Raw genomic sequence first — 13,827 nt, 5'->3', positions numbered from 1 at the left:
TTTAGTTCATGATTCTGTTTCCAGCTGTGGTCAGCCAGCCACATCTGCCTAGTCTCAGCACTCACATGCAAGGCATGGCAGCCATGGCCTTCCCCTTCTCATGTTGCTCGTCCCTACCATCTCAATAGACTGAATGGAAGTCAATTTAACCTACCTATTTGATAGGAAAAGTAAGGTCTGCAAGTAGTACGGATGAACAAATCTGGGTTTCTTTCCATCTTCATTTTTCTGATCTCCCATTCACCACATTAGTTTACCATTAAAAAATTATTTTCATTAAAATTCATTAGCATTTTAGTTTTCATTTCTCTTAATAGGAACATTTTTGCAGCAATCTCCCTGAATAGAATACATTTTTCTATGTCATTTTCATCAATATATGCATTTTTGTGGACACTTTCCCCTAATAGGCACATTTTGTATACTTTGTTGTTGTTGTTGTTGTAGGACTGCATTGCAAAATTGGGAGAAGTTCATATTTTGAAAGATAGCTGTGTTTGAGCTAAGGATGGGTGCGGAATTCAATTAAGTTCACATTTAAAGCCGAATTTATCAACTTTGTACTTTCCAAAACAATATGGGAACCAAAACATAGCCATCCTTTGAAATTCACACTTACACAAATTTTGTGATATAGTTCTCCACCCAAGCAATGTTTTACAAAAATGCACATATTAAGGGAAAGTGTGCACAAAATGAATATATTTGTGAAAATAACATAAAAATACCTTATATTAGGGAAAATTGCTAGCAAAAATGTGTACATTAGTCAAAACTGTATACAAAAATGTGTTTATCAGAAGAAATTCACACTAAATTTCATGAGGATTTTTTTTTAAAATGCAAATTGCTGCAGAAATGTGGAGAACTGAATTTAAGATTAGAAAAATGAGAAATGGAGAGAACCAAAACTGACAGACCCTTCCATCCCTAATTTGGTCTCATAATTCACAGGAAGTGTGAATTAGGTATGTTCAGCATTAAAATCATAACCAAATTTCTCCCTCATCCCCAGCAAGTAGAAATGAAATACATCAAATGGTAGCCTACGATGTTACCTTGTTTCTTTTAATCAATAGGAGCTAAACTATATCTTATCAATACATTACTATATCTTATAGATACATTAATGGAACAAACCTCCACAGTCACTTTTTCTAAAGAAAAGCAACTTTTAAAGAGGGTGACTTGGAATTGAAAAGCTGTTGGGCCAGAGTGGATGCCTAACCCTTTCCCTGCCTTCTGCTTTTCCATCACAGTCCTCCCTCTTAGTTGCTTCATCCTCTCAAGCACAAGATGCCCATTTACTCTCACAAGTATGTGTCTGAACAAAGGAGGAAATGGCTGGAGGAGAGCTATAGTAGAAAAATGGTAGGTAGGTAAAGGGTTAAAGATCCCACACACTGCTTTTCTACTTCAAATTGCTCCCCTCCTGAAGGTACTTTTCCTTAGAAAAAGCCGTGGCTAGGGTTTTATTACACATATTTGCATGTAATATATAGTTCAGCCCTAAGAGTATAGATACTTGACTCGCAGGCCACAAAGAAGTACTTTGGGAGTCCACTTCTGCAAGAAATGATCGTGATATAGGGAAATAGCAGAATGTCTCCAGTTTAGAGCTTGTCAAAACAACGGTGGCTAACCTATGACTTTGCAGATGTCGCATGGCCAATAGCCAGGGAAGATGGGAGCTCTAGTCCAGCAACATCTTGAGAGTGACGAGTTAAACACTCCTGGTGTAAAAGATCAGAGCCACAGAAGGGGGAAAGGTGTTACATACAAAAAGAAAGTTTCAGTGAAATATGAGGGTTAATATATTGCCACAGAATCTCCATTAATTTCTGCTAAACCCAAAGAATAAAGATGGCTGGTAATCAAGTTTACTCCAACTGTGCCTCTCAAAATCTCCAGTTCGGATAATGCAGCACTAAGCAAAGATCAAACCAATTAGAGCAACCCAACAGATGAGGAGCACTTGTCGACAATTTAAAAATACATAGTGAACATTTATAAACGAAAACAATGAAGCCAAATTCAGGGCATTCTTTAAATTGAGGGTATGTTTTGAAGTTTTTCACATCTTCAGGGTGCCCAGTGGACATGAATCCACATCTGGGCAAAAAGCATTGACCTGGGCAATCCAAAGATGGCAAATTGAAAGTGGCAAAAAAAAATGGAAAGAGTTGGTGCATTTAGCAGCGATGATACTTCTCCAAATGTATTAAAGAAGATCATACTTGTTCAGCTATTCCCTTCTTTTAAATGACTAGAAACTGTTGTGTGTGCCAAGTACAACTACATCCTTGCTGCCCTATAGCCCTGGAATCAGAAGAGAGTGTCTCACCAGTGTTCCACTATCACAGCTGTTGCACTGTCCAGACAATGTGACATGGATGCTGCTGCTGACCTCATAACTTGACAAAGCACTGCAGGAACGGCACTCCAAGGTCACAGGAAGGATTTGGCTAGATGCAATCGAAACCTGCAGGTGGACACCAGCGTCAATGTTAAAGTCAGCCCCAAATCAAGACACTGCAGGCTAGTTAGTATAAATGGAATGACATTGACCTACAAAAGAGTCTTCAGGTCACCAAATGGGACATGCAGGATGGGAGGCTGCAGGCTGTGTGGAGGAAGTACCATGGGCTGCATTCAGCCAGTGGTTCCGCAGCTCTGATCTAGAGAATGAATTCAGGGAGAAGCTACCAAAAGGAGTAGTGGATTGCAAACATCAACCAAAGGGAAGAATTATGGATCTGTCCATCACACATTGTTTAGTGTGTGGGAACACCCGTAGGAAGCGGAGCTGGAGGAGCTGCTCGAGACACAGCACAAAATGATGCTCCCACGCTCTGACAGGCTTAGAGAGACCCCATGTAGAGCCATGATGAGGATGTGTGCCTGGGAGAGGCTGAGGTTTGACTTCTCCCACCACCACCACCTCCTCCTCTTGCTGCTGCTGCTGGCCGCCCAGCTAGCCGGTGCAGACGGAGACGCTGGTGAGGAAGATTCGGAGGGAGCCCCCTTGGAGGCAGGTCCTCCTGGCCACGGGACCAGTCACTGGAGCTGTGCAGACAAGGCAGAGGGGGGCTCTGATTTTCCCTATTGTGGGAGTCACATGCAGTCCCTCATCAACATCAACACAACAACGGCTACCCTCTTTAGCCCCCAGCTAAAGCCCGTCCTGCTCTCCAATCACAACCTGCCTACCAGACAGATGCTCTACCTTCAGAACATTGGACGCACAGGCCTGCCGAAGTTTGAGTCCTGGAGCCTCACAGCCGGCGGGCACTCCCACCGCCCGTCCCCCCAGGAGGCAGGAGAGGCAGGAGAAATGGGGGCAAGCCGCACCAGGGGAGCGATAACCTTTTACCTGCTTGTCGCCCTCCTCCACGGTCAACATAATTTCAGTTTTCTGACACTTTCATAGAGTGGGGAAGGCGGCTTACAGGCTTCACTTGGTGAATTCTGACTTTTATACTGTGTTTATGTATATGTTTATGGATATTGTTCATGTATTTTGCTTTGTAAGTTAATTTGATTTTTTTAATTGTACCTTGTATATTCTATTGTAAACCGCTTTGAGATCTTTTAGATAGTAAGCGGTCTACAAATGGAAATAATAATAATAATAATAATAATAATAATAATAATAATAATAATAATAATAATAATAATAATAATAATAATAATAAAAAGAGCAAGATGTCCAGCAATACAGGAGTCCCTCAGACCTTTCCCAGTGAATAAAAGTGAACAAAAGCCAATGGGGTAATCTAGGGGTTTGCCCATACTGCGCTTTTCCTTGAGCACTAATCCGGATAGCTTTAAAAGAGGATCAGGCAAATTTATGGCAGATAAGTCTGTCAGTGCCTACTAGCCCTGGTGGCTATGCTCTACCTCCGTGGTTGGAGGCAGTATGCTTCTGAATACCAGTTGCTGAAAACCACAGAAGGGGAGAGTGCTGTTGCACTCAGGTCCTGCTTGAAGTCTTCCCATAGGCACCTGATTGAATGCTGGACTAGATGGGTCACTGGCCTGATCCAGTAAGCTCTTATGCTCATATGTTAAATCCTAACACTTGGTCTTGGTGGGTCTTGCCACCTTCATAGCATGCATATGTGCACTTGATTGCTACTGCAGGGCACAGTGCTTTAATGGTCATTTGGCATTCCTACATACATTGTGTTTCTTTGTCACAGAGAATAGAAGAGGTCATTCAGCAAGGCAGTCCTTGATCTATGCCTTTGGTCCAGGAACTAGCTGTCCAAGTCATTATGGGATCTACCTTTCCCAGTCAGCTGGGATCATTCTTGTTTGGGAACTCCTTACTGCAGCCGAGGGAGCTGGAGGAGTGGCTTTTATTCAAAGTGCTTCATACAGTGCTTTGAATAAAAAATGTCTTCTGTGCAAAGAAAAAAATGCGTATTTTTTTTCTTTCCAGAAGAAGCAGTTTCTATTCAAAGCACTGGAGGAAGAGCTTTGAATACAGTGCACTTTTTCTGCAGAGGGGAAAACACTTCACTTTTAGGAACATTTTCTCCTCTGCAGACTTCAAAGGCCCCCTGCAACTGGCAATCAGCTGACTGATGGTTACAGGGAGCCTCTTTGAAGGCGTGCTCCCAGAGGCAATCAGTTGACTGACACTGAAAGCATGTCTTCAAAGGAGGTTGCTGTAACTACCCATCAGCTGATCAGTTACAGGAACCTCCCTTAAACTTTGATAGGTGTCAGTCACCTAACATCATTATGACGTAAGGTCATTAATAGGTGGCCCCACCCACTTTTCAACAATAACATATATACTGTGGTTAACCAACCATTAAAGAATATACAACTGTATAAATGCATAATCACAAAATCAAAAGAGCAAAGATGAAGGTTAAGAGCTAACAGTCATTGAATGTCTAAGAGATATTACTACTTTCAGAAATATTGCTACCTGTTCAGTAATGAATATATTCCCCAAGGAAAATACTCAGAAGAGTTGCTAAAGATCGACTGGGAAACTGCCTCATAAGGGGGTTATTATATGTTCTCTGACCTCTTGTTAAAATCTACAGTAAAAAAAACATGGGAAACTGTTTCAAGTTCCAATTGATTAGACGGGCACCACCTGTCCTTGATGGGAACTTCAGCAAATCTGCCCTCTAATATCTGTGAAGGTAAAATGTTAAAACGTAGCAGCAGAACAGCTCTTCTATACTTAGGTATTGTTAAAAAGTATAAGTATGGCATACATGGGTTAGAGGCAGACCAAATCAGGCTCAGTGAGCATGGCCCATTGGTTAAACTAGGATCAAGGCAGGCAACATGCTACCTGCCCAAGAGGGGATATTTTAGGACAACCGGGCTAAAGTAGTGCATGTGTGTGTGTGAATCTATATGTGAAGAGTTAGAATGGCAATATTAGAATAGAGAAGGTAATAAAGCCAAGCTCACCATCTGCGTCACCCAAGCAGGATTTTTACCAGGTTTCCTCACAGTAAGGTTGAAGCAATAAGTTGATCCAGGATTCAGCATGGAGTGTGGCACAATCACTCTGTCCATGCCTACCATAGTAGGAAAGCCACATAGAGTTGTGGACACATTAAGTGCCTGTGACAGAGAGAAATCCAGTTAATGGCTTTTGGGGTTACCTATTTCTGTTCTGATGCTGAAGGGAGGACGGGGAGAGGAGACAGTGTAAGGTCTCTTTCTTATTTTATGAGCCAACCGTCCTTTAAAAGCAAGTATACAATAAAAGTATTAAGGTGTGAAAGCTGAGCCTGGATGTAAGTTAGGAAGAGCCTGGGGGTTCATCCTCAGTGTAAAAGTCATTTTCCTGCACTTCCCCAAAAGATAGGATTGTTCTACAAGAGAGGTTCAATCTTCTCTCATATACAAATGAGGAGTATGTCTGAACAAGGCGGGGAACACTCTCCTGGTATAACAGAAGGCAAAAAATTAGAATCAAGTGTGTGTCTTATACACATATCTTGATGATGTAGAATTATACCAGCAATTCCTACAGCAATTTTTGTTGTAAGCATCTACCAGAAAGAGAGGAGAGCATAGGTGTGCCACTCCCTGCCTCTTTCCCTGGGAATATCAGAGACAATTAACCTTTTTAATGTTTTCTGCTGGATTTTTTGTTGGGGGCAGAAACTAAGAAATAGGGCACATTGATAGCATGCATAGAGCTGAGAGTCACAAAGGTTTGCAGCAACTGAAAACAATGGTTAAACTTCAGCCCATGGGTCTAACTAGACCCATCAGGCCTCACAGGCTGTTTTGGCTGAGCCACACCCACATGCCCATTGTCTGAAGTCATATAACATCAGGTACTGGGCAGGTAAAACTGCAGCACCAAGTTCAAAACAAAGAATCAGGAGCACACTCAAGGTGTACTGCCAATTCTTCCTTCCCAGTCGCTGCTTGAATTTGGTTCATCCTGCATGGTGACAGAAAAAGGCATGAAATTCAAAAAGTGCTGAATTCAAGCCATGTCTGCAAAGGAAGCATCTTTGCAGTCATGGTTTGAATTCTTGTGAATTCAGGCCATGACTGCAAAAGATGAATCCTTTGCAGCAGTGGCTTGAAATTTGAATCACCTAACAACCTAGAACACCTAATCATTTAACAACTATGATGTCAGGTGATTGACAGGTGGGCAGCTCTGCCTACCTGTCAAAGTGGCCTGTGGAGGGCTGGCCACTTCTGGATCTGGTCCCCACAGCTGGATCCACTTTGTCACCTGGTGTTAAAGCTTCATATATAAAAGAGAGAGCACCTTTTCAAGTGATGCATCTCATTACTCAATTACTTTGACTGTCCAAACAATGTGCCTTATAGCTGCCATTTCAGATTTACTTATTTACCTCCAGTTCACAGTCCCAGTGGTACATCAGAGAGGAGCCTCCATCCGTCTCCACATCAGGATCATATGATTTGCTTCCATCTAGAACCAAATCCAGTTTAGCTGTCCATCTCCTCCAGGATCCTCCTTGGATGACTGGAACTAGTTTGCTGGAAAGCACGGTGAAATTACTGTAAATGCTCTGGGCCAGGGGAGTGTTCTCCAGAGAGACAGTGAAGAGAAGGCAGTGAGGGCCAACATCCAAAGAGCGCTTGGGGAGCACAAGGCGTGGTGTTAGCATATCTACAGAAGATAAGGAGACTGCATTGGTCTTGGACAGACAATCACAGCTGGAACTATGGAATATCTCCCACTGATACAAGGCCCGGTAAGCTGTACATCTTTTCAAGTCCACATCAGCCTCAAAGTAGCTGGTGTAGGATTTGGAGATCATAAAAAGAGGATCCACCAGTTTCACAACAGGGCTTTCACAGCTCAGATGCTGCACAGTTACTTTTGTTTGTGCCAGGACAAAACTGATGTTATTGTAGACTTTCACTTCTACCAAGAAGTCACCATCTTGATGATACTTGTGAAATACTCGCTGATCTCCTTCACTGGCAAAAGTTTCAGTTGAATCCCCAAATTTCCACTCCATATGAAGATTGCTTCCACCAACCACCATCACATCAAATGCTACTGTTTGATTGACAAATGTCCTAAAGCCGTTACTGGACAGGGTAGCAGCCACTACTGGTGCCTGTAATGTTCTTTTCACCAGAAGAGTGTCTGTGCAGGAAGGATTGCTGGCCTCTATCAGAATGGTCAAATTGTCTTTGCCAGAGGGGATATACATAACCTGCTGGCCTGTGACATTATAGTCAGGCAGTCCAGGGAGCCGAAATGCCCAGGAGAAAATAACATTCTCTCCACTCTGCACTGCTGCTTTGAGTGTAAGTTCTTTGTTAGCTTCCAGGATGGATGGCAATGGATTCCAGAGGTGCAGTCCCCTCACTTTCTCCAGGACCTTCACCATGACAGTGGCTGTCTGATTATTAATGTTGTTGTAAGCAGACGCTAGCACCTGGTGGTCACCTGTCACTGGAAAAGAAGAGTGAAAGATTCCTCCAGGGTTATCCATGTGAATCCCCAGTGATGAGAAGTAGAGGACAAATGTCACTTGTGATCCTTTCAACACCTGCAGCATAAAAGTAACCTCATCATCTGTGCACAACACTTGCTTGTCCAGCGTCACAGCCAGTCCAATTACAGGGTCTTGGATGGAGATGGTATCCACAGCTGTACTCTCACTAATGTCATTCCAGACTCGTAGAAACACTTTGTAGTCTCCAAACTGCTCAAATTCATATGAGATATTCTGCCCATAGAAGATCAGCTTCTCCCCTTCCCGTCTCTGCAACTGCCATTCCCATGCAATGTCAGAGCCTGCAATCACCACACCCAGAAGCTCTACAGAGGTGCCTGATTCCAGGATGAAAGGGCGCATGGTCCCCGTTATGCTGAAATTTGCCCCAGAAACAGGTTCTTGCACTCTGAGTTCTGTGGAACAGTTGCCAGATCCTAGAGCATTGTAGACAGTGGCAAAAACAAGCTTGGAGCCTAGAGTGGTATAGATGTATAAAAGGGAGGGTGTGGTGGTAAGCAGGAGCTGTGCATCCTCCTCCATCTCCCACAAATAAAGGAGATCGGTCCCAGACATCACAGAAATATTCAGGTTCACTGGCTTCCCTACTGGTACACTATCAGCGGCTGACTGAACCTTCACACCACGAACTGTCTCCAAGACCTTCAGGGTAAGATTGGTGGCAACTTCACCCAGTGCATTGCCAGCTTTCACCTCCACCTGGAGGTCCCCACTTTTATTGGGGCAGAATAAAAATGACTGTCCTTCAGAAGTAAACAACTGATGCTTTCCTAGCAAAGCAGACCAGTGGAAGGTGACATTGGAGCCCTGAGCAACCTTGCTGAAGAGAGAGAAGAGTTCATCAGCCGCCACATACTTGTCTTGCACTACATGTTCACTGTGAATTTGCACTCCTTGGACTCTCTCCTGGACCTCCATGGTGATGTTTGCCTTCTCCATGTTCACAGCATTCTCAGCTATGGCAAATACCACAAAGGTGCCATGGGTGGAGAAAGTATGAGTGAAAATGGCCAATCCCTCTTGGAATCCAGTCATTTCACCAACAGCCCAGCGATAGCGAACGCGATCCCCCGCAGCTAAAGAAGCTCTGAAGGTGACTTCCTGTCCAGCCTCTCCCACTGGTTGCTCAGCGTGTAGTGTCAATAGCTTAACTGGAGTAACCACCATCATGGTGAGCGTAGCTGTTCTGTGACTGACTAGATTCTCACCCACAACCCTAATGGTAACCTCTCCTGCTCTCTTATAGGTGTGGGAGGCTCTTTGACCCACCTGATGAGGTGAGGTATCTCCAAAGTCCCACCGAAATGTACCTGTAATGTCCCAGCTAACTTCAGCCACAAAGAAGTAAGGAGTGCCCACTGCTAGAAAGATGCCTGTTTCACCACTGTGGTGAATGGAGATGGTATTAATTGCCTGCTGAGCTGTGACAGTTACTGAGGCATTTTGTTGGCTGACCGTGTTCCACACAGTCACTGATACCATATACAACCCAGCCTCCAGGTACACAAAGGTGATTTCTGGAGATTTAGAAGCCACCGGGTCTTCACCAATGCCAAAATCCCAATGGTACTTGTACTGGTGCTGAGGGTCTGGTACTGGATCCACTTCAGCCAAGAAGGAAAGTGGCTCCCCCAAAGCTATAGCAGACATTGGAGCCAATAGCTTGACTGACCTGATTTCATCCTCTACACAAATGGCTAGCTGGCAGGAGGTACTGCTCACTGTGCCATAGACAGTCAGATTCACCTGGTAATTCCCAGCTGCCATGTAGCTGTGAAAGACTGTGGGATCTCCATGACGAACAGAAGGAGGGCTACCATCTTGGAAATCCCAGCAGAACATAATCCCTTTAACTGGCCCTGTCACAACAGCTTGGAGCAGGGTCAGCTCCCCACTGGAGAGACAACTAGGAGCCAGGATGGTGGTAATGTGAAGTTTATAAATGTCAGCTATGGTGGAAGCATTGGTAGAGGAAGCACCACTGTGAACTGTCACTGTTATCGTGTATTTCCCTTCTGTGGCAAAAATATGAGAAATGACACCATGTGACAGATTTCTGTAGATGGATCCATCCCCCATGTCAAAAGACCATCTGACATCTGTGCTAGAGATAACAGTGGCATTGACAATGGTGACTGAACCTAGTTCACTGGGCTCACTACACACTATGTGCAGACCCATAATTCCTTCACTGACAGACACAGATACCCCTGAGGTTACGGCAGTAAGATTGTTATTGACTGTTAGGGTCACATTATAAATCCCACTCTTTTTGAAGGAATGGTACACAGTAGAATTTGATCCCTCCTGTACAGATGGCCCATCACCGAAGTTCCAGGAATACAAAATGCCATGGAGTGAAGGAGAAACCAAGGCCTCAAAGCAAGTAACCTCATTAACCAAAGGAGAGACTGGATTAGCCAGTATTGTCACCATGGTTACAGGGATGACAGCACGGACTCTGGCCACCTGGTGGACTTGCTCATACTTGTTGAAGGCTTCAGCTCTGACAGTGTAGTCACCTACAGAAATAAAGATGAGTAGCGTCACTCAGGATGGAATGATAACTTTCAGGAGCTGGAGTTTTTTGATATTTATTACTCAGAGCAATGTTTCTTATTTATTTATTTATGTGTTAATTAAGGGTTGCATCCAAGTTAGTCATATTTATTTATTTATTTATTGCATTTGTATACCGCCCCATAGCCGAAGCTCTCTGGGCGGTTTACAACAATTAATTCAGAGCAGACCACTGAAATTAATGGACCTGTTAGTCATGTCCATTAATCCCAATGGGTCTATTTCCCAATGGGTCCCAATGGGTCTATAAAGAACGGTGGAGGTGAAAGATGACAACATGTGTGTGCTTGCACTTGGCACACAAAGTGGCCTCCACCACCCTCTCTGGCTACTGTGCTCCATTTGCAGTATTTTAACTTTTTTGCATCTCAGGGGAAAATGTTTGCTTGGGTGAGTGTCCCTTAGTTGGTGGCAGGGCAGGGTCTGGGAGGTGGTTAAGTGAGAGAGATTACGCTGGCTGGCTGGCTGGGGGGATTGCACTTGGTTTGATGTGCAAAGATCTGTGTACTGGCCTCTGCCTCCCTCCCCACCTCCCTTACCAGAGGAGAGACCATCATTGCTATCATGGATAAAAAGAATTTTTCTACTACCTCTGTATGTGTGTGTTTATTTTTAATGTTGTTTTAGGCTACTTAGATGTGCAGCAGCCAAGGCCAGCACCCTGTAGGCGTTTTTTTTAAAAAGTAACTGAAATGTAACTGTAGTGATTACTTTTGAGAAAAAGTAAAGTAATCAGTTACCTTCAGAGCAGTTGTAATTGTAACGGTAATTACTACTTTTTTGGGTCATGTAACTGTAACTGTAATTTATTACTTTTAAAAAGTAATCTTCCAAGCTCTGGCTCCTCCATATCACTAAACTTCTAGTATCAAACCAATTGTCCCACCTGGCTGAAGGAATACATGGGTCACTCTGACTGACACTTGAACTCGTTCTGTCTGTGGATCTGGACGTGACAGCTGAGCATCATAAGGGGGAGCCAGCCTGTTCTCTACCTCTGGGCTGCTGTCACCAAAGTTCCACCTGCAATCAGAAAAACAGATGACAAAGAATGTATTGGATATACTGCAGGCAACCAGCAGAGGTCACATTGAGAATGACACTGGCCATGCTTCCTTCGTTCAGAGGATTGATTTTAATTTCCTCTGTGGATCTTGCAGAAAGTTGAGATGACTACATTTAGACAGGGACCTAGAAATGCATTTGCAAAATTTGACAATGTGGCACAGAATTTCTACAAGAAAAAAAAGATCCACAAACAAATGAACTTCAAAGGGAGATACCAGTGCAAAACTGCTGAATTGCATTTTATCAGGAAATTCAATTCTATCACCTGTAGCTTGAATCAAGATTATAGATTTGTATTATTTATTTATTATACACACACACACACATATAGGGACTGCATGTGTTAGTTTACCAGTGCTCGGACGTTTGTGTTATCACCAACACAGCTTTGTTAACTGCCCCTTTAACTATTTGGGTTTTATGAGATTATTACTTTGTTCTTTTCGCATTTTGTTTCCTTCTGACCTCACTCTTTTCCATTCCCACACCCCACCCAAGGCTGTATGATGAACTGGATTCTGGTCCATAAAACCATAATGCATTTGTTAGTCTTTAAGGTGCCACAAGACTCTGTGTTGGCTTTGCTGATTCTGGAGTATCAAAAACAAGAAAGTTCAACCACTCTCTGTCCGAGAATGGATTGGGATAAGCAACAGCAATAAGTTCCTTCTCAGAGTTCCTTCTATGCCCCTTACTACTGCTCCCACACTATTGCTACTTTTGGCCCCTGCCAGAAATTATGGTTTCTGCAAGGTGGATACAATGTCTGCTGCTAAAAATCTGGAAATCAAGCAACAGCTCAACAATTTGCATTGTAAGTCTGGTTTACCCAAGTTGTTACTGCAGCAACCCCAATGTCTTTTTGCTAAATGTACTCTTCTTCCGAGAGGCATCTCTGGCATGGTGCTTCTTGCTTGTTGTGGTACACTATGATGGAGATGTTATGGGTGTGCCAGTAGAACAAATAGTTCCGGAGTATGTTGAGAGAGATATAGAATTGGGGGGGGACCCCAACCTGCTATAGAAGAGCCTGCCTCTCAACTGGGTGACAATTAAAAAAAATAAATAAAAGCTCAATGAGTGCCCAGGAAGTCTCAGAAAGGAGCTTTCTCTAGATTAGATTAACTGGTTATTCAGATGTTCGTTTGCCTTTCCCTGAAATGTTTGTCTTGCTTATTTTATTTGATGCCATTTGCTGTGCTGACCCCTATATGTCTCCCATCACAGCCTGATCAGGATTGCATCAGTTGGACTGTCGGGGGCTGGTTTGTGTACAATCTTACAAGAGTGGGCTGAACGGCTCTTCCATCCCTTCTATCCCTTTATGGTTCATGTTCTACTTGGCCAGTGCTGCTTCATGCACATGGAAAACCACAGATACAGCTGACCACACCCCAGGAACTCCACTGAATGTGCAAAAAAAGGAGGGGAGCTGAGCGTACTGGGAACTGTTATGGATTTAGGGGAGCATAAGAAGCTGCCTTACGCCAGATCAGATTATTTGCCCATCTAGCCCACTATTAGCTATTCTGACTAGCAGCAGCTCTCCAGAGTCTCAGGGAGAGGTTTGCCCCTTTACCTGCCTAGTCTTTTTAAATGGAGATGCCAAGGATTGAACCTGGGACCTTCTGTATACAATGGGGCTTGCCAGGCAAAAAGGCAGGGAGTTAATGTCATGCTTGGCAACGTCTTACTATTGCATTTCTCCCAGGTTTGACCAATTTCCTCCTATCCTGTCTTGATTCTCTATGTGTCCTTTCTGGCAGAACCCATATGCCTCACGAGCTGCAACTACTGAGGCCACCACCCCGCACACTAGGGATGGGTGAGAATTTCGATTCAGTTCACATTTCAAGCAGAATTTATCAAACTTGCAATTTCCCAAACAATATGAGAATCAAAACACAGCCATCCTTCAAAATTTGCATTTATTAGAATTTTGGGATGCAGTTCACCAACTAAACAACATTTACAAAAATGCATATATTAGGGGAAAGTGTGCATAAAAATGAATAAATGAGTGAAAATAACATGCAAAAAGGCGTGATATGATGAGAAATGGCTTGCAAAAATGTGTACCTTTGTCAAAACTGCCTACAAAAATGTGTTTATTTGGAGAAATTCACATTAAAATGGTGGAGAATTTTCATGAGGATTTTTTAAAAAAGTTTTTACA

General features: G+C 43.4%; 1 protein-coding gene across 1 annotated transcript in view; it reads right to left on the bottom strand.

The window, feature by feature from the left end:
• The window catches only part of LOC133378744 (polycystin-1-like), a 34,731-nt gene that overhangs the window by 1,495 nt on the left and 19,409 nt on the right, over positions 1-13,827 (bottom strand). The window contains exons 11-14 of the mRNA XM_061613371.1: positions 11,470-11,606; positions 6,861-10,525; positions 5,443-5,598; positions 2,345-2,482 (exon numbers count right to left, since the gene is read on the bottom strand). Coding sequence (XP_061469355.1) covers positions 2,345-2,482; positions 5,443-5,598; positions 6,861-10,525; positions 11,470-11,606 — 4,096 coding nt within the window. The remainder of the gene's footprint in view (positions 1-2,344; positions 2,483-5,442; positions 5,599-6,860; positions 10,526-11,469; positions 11,607-13,827) is intronic.

Source organism: Rhineura floridana, chromosome 3 (genome assembly GCF_030035675.1).
Source record: "Rhineura floridana isolate rRhiFlo1 chromosome 3, rRhiFlo1.hap2, whole genome shotgun sequence".
Classification (NCBI taxonomy): domain Eukaryota; kingdom Metazoa; phylum Chordata; class Lepidosauria; order Squamata; family Rhineuridae; genus Rhineura; species Rhineura floridana.
Note: the sequence above shows the minus strand (reverse complement) of the source record. Positions and strands in the feature narration are given on the sequence as shown.